Source organism: Macrobrachium nipponense, chromosome 27, assembly GCF_015104395.2.
Source record: "Macrobrachium nipponense isolate FS-2020 chromosome 27, ASM1510439v2, whole genome shotgun sequence".
In the NCBI taxonomy this organism is placed as follows: domain Eukaryota; kingdom Metazoa; phylum Arthropoda; class Malacostraca; order Decapoda; family Palaemonidae; genus Macrobrachium; species Macrobrachium nipponense.
In genome coordinates, this window is record NC_087216.1 from 22,815,377 (window position 1) to 22,821,148 (window position 5,772).

A 5,772-nucleotide genomic window follows, 5' to 3' on the forward strand; every position below is an offset into this window, starting at 1 on the left:
CAAAATTTATTCTTTATATATTCTCAGTAATGTTAGCTTATGTACTATATAGGCCTCTATTATAGAAAAATTAGAAAAAAATTAAAGCTTGTATTTCAAAATTTCAAATCTATATCCCCAAACTTTCAGTGTGCATGCATATGCACAAGTTTATTCAGCCAAGGGAATTCTTTTCAATGCATATTGTAATTAGCAACCCCAATATCTTAAACTGTGGCCTTGCATTTGTCCAGATATAGTATATCGTTAAAATTTTGATTAACTGAGATATTACAAAAGACAAGAACAATTTTATTTTAAATTATACCCCAAAAGCAACTGAAAATGCAGATGCATTACAGCAGCTGAAACTAATTATTTAATTTACATATGGGACATCAAACTGATTATAATTATTTTGAAAATATAAAATACTAAATACGTATAGCATTTTATCTAGGGTGGAAACTACTAAATTACAAAAATACAGCTAAACTGACCTTTCAAAAATAGAACAACGGAAGGTTTTCTTTGGTTTACATTGCTTAGTCAAGGTGAAAACTTTGCCTCTGCAACAATCAACATAATTCATCTTTATTTTGGTTTTTCAACATCGTCACTACGAGAGTGAATTATGAAAATATCCTTGAGGAAGAACATTTTATGAATGCATTTGGAAAGCTGGGGTTCTGTGGCATAACAATTTCAACAGTAATAATTTTACCTTTACTTTTTCATCTTCTTGCCCAAAGTGAGTGTGTGATGAGTTAATTGCTGTGTCGCCACTTGCTGTTTACGCTTCTGGAACTCGGTTTTCTCTTCTTCTAGCCTCTTTTTCATTTCCTCAAAGTTCTTCTTTTCCTCTGCGTGGTCCCTCTTCAGTTGATCATATTTGGTGTACAGCTGAAATATAAAAGAATTTGATACATACCCTTTAAGAATAAGAGAATTCTGAATGAAACCGAGTGTTGTTATGATATACTTATGTATACCAAATAATGGCAGGAAAAAAATTAATGTAACTACTCTTTGAAAAGTGAAAATTCTTATCATTCAAATCTAAGTTCATATGGCACCTTTGCTCAAGAAAGTTACAAATATTCAATTTGAATCGAATATAGAGTTTAGGCCAAAGGTCAAGTACTGGGACCTATGAGGTCATTCAGCACTGAAGCAGAAATTGACAGTAAAAGGTTTGAAAGGTGTAACAGGAGGAAAACCTCACAGTTACACTATGAATCAACTATTAGGTGTGTGGAAAGTAAGATGGAAGAAAGAGAATGTGAAAGTAGGTACAGTAAAAGGAATGAAAAGGTTTGTAGCTAGGGGCCGAGGGCAGGCTGCAAAGAACCTTAAGTAATGGCTACAGTGCAAAACATGAGGTGCAATGGCGGCAATAATCCCAACATGGACAAATATTAAAATACTGTTCCGAAAGAAAGTACAATACATGTTAACTCTACTATAGTATACAGACCTCTTTCTCTACTTCCTTCAACTCTGTCTCCTTCTCCTTGACACGAAGAACAAACGTTTGCCGCATTTCATCCTCTTTGCGCTGCAACTCCACTCGATGTTCAACTTGCTTCCTTTCAAATGTTTGCTGGAAACTTACAGGTTGGTTGTCTTGGCCAACATCAGTGAATCCCATCTACAAGACCAAAGCAGAAACCTCTTTACAGATGGCATTTCTGTATCTAAATCATACTGGCAAGTGTGTCATTTACAATATCCCCAACATCTGAATTCTTTCTACTGCCCTTTACGAAAAACATAAGAATTCAAACTGAATGAGAATGAGAAATGAGACCATAAAGGAAATTAAACTCATGCCGAGGCTCACTACTTCAACTGCCACCATTATCTAAATGTCTATTTAAATGAATAACCTTTGATACTATATGAAAGTATAATTAGCATATATTGATCTTTAATAGGATCATTACAGCTGTTTAAAGGCTTGTAACTTACAGTTTCAAGCACTTTCTTGCGATACAGCTCATAGTGACGTTGATGAGTTACTTCTCTCATATCTTCCATGTTAGTTCGGATCAACATCTCTCGTAGCTTTGTGAAGTCACAATGGCTCTCATTTTCAACTGGAATAAGGTATGCACATCCATTAAGAATTTAAGCACTTGGGATTTACACAACTGTAAATTGTTCTTCGCCTTCTAAAAATACTACGTAGTAGCTTAGAACCCGAAGAAATTATAATGTGTGCAAGATATCAATTTAAATTTTATTTGGTAATATACAGCCATCCCTGAATTCTGAATATTTGTTTAAACAGAGACACAGTGTTTAACTGCTTGATTTGCCTTGCATCACACTCAAATCAAGAAAACGATCACCTGTAATATAAAATAAACAAATAAATAAATAAAATCTATGATGGCACTTTAGCGTGAGGGATCTTTTTGATAACTTCTGGGTCTGATCTTCTGCTGCTAGTATTAAAATTTGTACTGGTACAGAATTCTGGAAAGGTTTAGAGAATTATTTTTAAACTTAGAACTTTCAGCTGTACATTACTCTAATATTTTTTTTAACAAACATAAAGCTGATGAACGTCAAACAAGCTACAAACCTTGAACAGTTCCCCAAGGATACTGACGAGCCCTAGCCATTTTGTTACCAACACGTACAAAGTCAGTACTGCCCACAACTGCAAAAGGTATCTGGCTGTTCATCTCAGTATTAACCTGGAGGAGGAAAAGAAAGAGACAAAAATTTAGTATATTATACTTGCCCGTTGGAATACTTACACTGTTTCAGATAAATACATCAGCCACATCAATAGTACTAATTTTGACATCAATACATTACTACTTTCTAAAATCCTAACAACACAAAGCAATTGTAGGAAATGAAATTTCTCTTCAAACACATGGCATACAAATGACCTAACTGCAATTATTAAAGAAATAAAGAAATAGGAATCATATTTACCTTGACCATTGTATCATCATCAGTCGGAAACTGATAAATCTGTATGTTATTCATCTTGATTTCCTGAATGATGCGCTGCTTGAATTTTGTGAGCTCTGCTTTGGAAATTGTGTCTGCTTTAGCAATGATGGGAATGATGTTGACCTTGGAATCCAGTTTTTTCATGCACACCAAATCTATGCTCTTCAACCTGGAAAATATAAGCATTGCAGATTCCTATCTCTAGAGAAAAAACTTTTCAATTTGAGGAAGTCCATGAAACAAATTACCTTAACTGAAATAATCAGCTATTGTACATTTGAAATCAAGTTACTATTTGTATGTTCAATGTGTAGTATCACCCTCCTAACTACAGTATGGGAAAACAACTGCAACACAAAAGTATGTAACAACTCTTTATGAAAAAGAGGTATTGAATACAGAAACATATAAAAGCATGGAATTAATGCTGGGGGGAAAGTTCACATTAAAATTTTCAAAATAAATACCAGTTTGGCTCTGTGACAGGGCAAATCAACAACACAATCTTTATCACAGCAATTATATAAGGCAAGCAATTAGATGAACATCAACAGCCGACTCAAAAAAATTGTTGACCAGAAAGAGTTAAGTGTAGTAGGAAGTAGCAATGCAGATGCTGTGAGCAAGTTGTTAGGCTAAACGCAAAACTACCTATATAATGTACCAGATGGTGCCACTTCAGATGACCAGGATTGCAAAGTTTAAATGGAGTTAAAGACTTCCAACAGCCACCATGTACAAGAAATACTAATAACCTATATCTTATTTGTATGCTGTAGAGAAGAGAAGACCTTGTCGGAAGTTAAGCATTTGTATCTTGGTGACATACTGGACATGGATATCAGGAGTCCATTAAGAAACAACCCAGAAATTGCAAAAAGAGAATGCTGAATTTGTGGTGAATAATATCAAAGGTGGCAAAACTTATGGTGTTTGTATAATGCCTGCACTACTTTTTGAAGCAGAGACAAGGTGAGAATGCAAAATTCTATGATTTATATCTGCAGTTTTTTGGAAGGCTCATAGACACAAGAAGTGGCTGCAAAGCGATGTTCCCAAGCTGGAAAATAGAATGACATCTCAAGATAGAGAAAGTCTGGGCAGGTAATGACCCCAAATCAGTTGAAGAAGTGGTAGATATTAAGGTTGCTAGGGAGCAACCAACAGTAAGTAAGCCACAGAAAGTAATGGAAATTAGTTAGAAATGTTATTGTTATAATACAATTAAGTTTGTTCATACTTACCTGGCAGATATATATATAGCTGTATTTTCTGAAGTCCGACAGAATTTCAAAACTCGCGGCACACGCAGTGGGGCGGCCAGGTGGTAGTACCCATTCCCGCCGCTGGGAGGCGGATATCAGGAACCATTCCATTTTCTATTCATATTTTATTAATGCCACTGTCTCCTGAGGGGAGGAGGGTGGGCACTTTAATTATATATATCTGCCAGGTAAGTATGAACAAACTTAATTGTATTATAACAATAACATTTTGTTCATGCAACTTACCTGACAGATATATATATAGCTGAATCCCACCTTCGAATGGTGGGAAGAGACAGAATAGGATTTGTAGGAACTTAAATTAATATATATATATATATTGGTTCCTCACCTGTTAGCAAAGTAGACTCTGTGATTACTGTCACTTAAACCTGCTTTTTGCTTAATCAGAGTTGCAGCCAGGTGGAGACCTGTAGTGCTGGTGCGCTCTGGATGATCTGTCAACTGGGACGTGACCTCAACGTGACAAGACCATCGAGCCATACATATGAGGGCAACGAAGCAACTGACCACCACCTGACCAACTATCCAAAACCCCTTTGAACACTAAACTAAGGGATGGGAGATCTTCACACAAGACTCACCACAACCTAAAAACACAATAAAAACTAACCTAAACCTAAGGGATAGGAAAAAGAGCTACCTCCAGCCACCCCCCAAGACTGTGTCTGCAGACACGTATGGCCCAAGAGAAACAACAGTCCTCATATATCGTTCTCACATCTCGCAAGTAGTGTGAGGCGAATACAGAATTGCTCCTCCAAAAGGTGGCGTCAAGGATGTCCTTGATCGACATGTTCTTTTGGAAGGCAGCGGAGGTTGCGACCGCTCTGACCTCGTGAGCTTTCACTCGCAAGAGGCTCAAACCAGTCTTCTGGAAAGATGAATGAGCCTCTTTTATAACGTCTCTTTTAGAAAGAAAGCCAAAGCATTCTTGGACAATGGTAAATCGGGTCTCTTTACAGAGCACCACAGATTATCTGAGGGACCCCCGTACCTCCTTTGTCTTGCGAACGTAAAACTTGAGAGCCCTGACAGGGCACAGGACCTCTCATCAGGTTCTTGGCCCACAAGGCTTGTCATACCCTTAATTTCGAAGCTCTTGGGCCAAGGGTTAGACGGGTTCTCATTTTTCGCTAAGAAAGTGGGACTCAAAGAGCAGACAGCGTTGTCACCTTTGAAGCCCACCTGTTTACTGATGGCTTGAATTTCGCTAACTCTCTTCGCCGTCGCCAGAGCAGTTAGGAAAAGAGCTTTCTTTGTCAAGTTCCTAAGAGACGCAGTATGGAGAGGCTCGAAAGGACTCGACATCAAAAGTCTTAGAACTAAGTCTAAGTTCCAGGAAGGAGGTCTCGCCTGAGGTATCTTAGTTGTCTCGAACGATCTCAAGAGATCGTGAAGATCTCTGTTGTCAGTAAGTTCCAGGCCTCTGTGCCGAAAGACTGCTGACAGCATACTTTTATATATCCCTTGATGGTAGGGGACTGCCAACTTCTGCACATTCCTAAGAAAAGCAGGAAATCGGCTATTTGGC

General features: G+C 37.5%; 1 protein-coding gene across 2 annotated transcripts in view; it reads right to left on the reverse strand.

The window, feature by feature from the left end:
- Nucleotides 1-564: 564 nt before the first annotated feature.
- Nucleotides 565-5,772, reverse strand: part of LOC135200907 (septin-2-like) — a 34,369-nt gene continuing 29,161 nt past the window's right edge. For both annotated transcript variants that reach the window (XM_064229661.1, XM_064229660.1), the window contains 5 exons: nucleotides 2,932-3,121; nucleotides 2,570-2,684; nucleotides 1,951-2,078; nucleotides 1,457-1,630; nucleotides 565-882 (listed from right to left, as the gene is read on the reverse strand). In XM_064229661.1, the coding sequence (XP_064085731.1) occupies nucleotides 706-882; nucleotides 1,457-1,630; nucleotides 1,951-2,078; nucleotides 2,570-2,684; nucleotides 2,932-3,121 (784 nt within the window). In that variant the 3' untranslated portion in view covers nucleotides 565-705. The remainder of the gene's footprint in view (nucleotides 883-1,456; nucleotides 1,631-1,950; nucleotides 2,079-2,569; nucleotides 2,685-2,931; nucleotides 3,122-5,772) is intronic.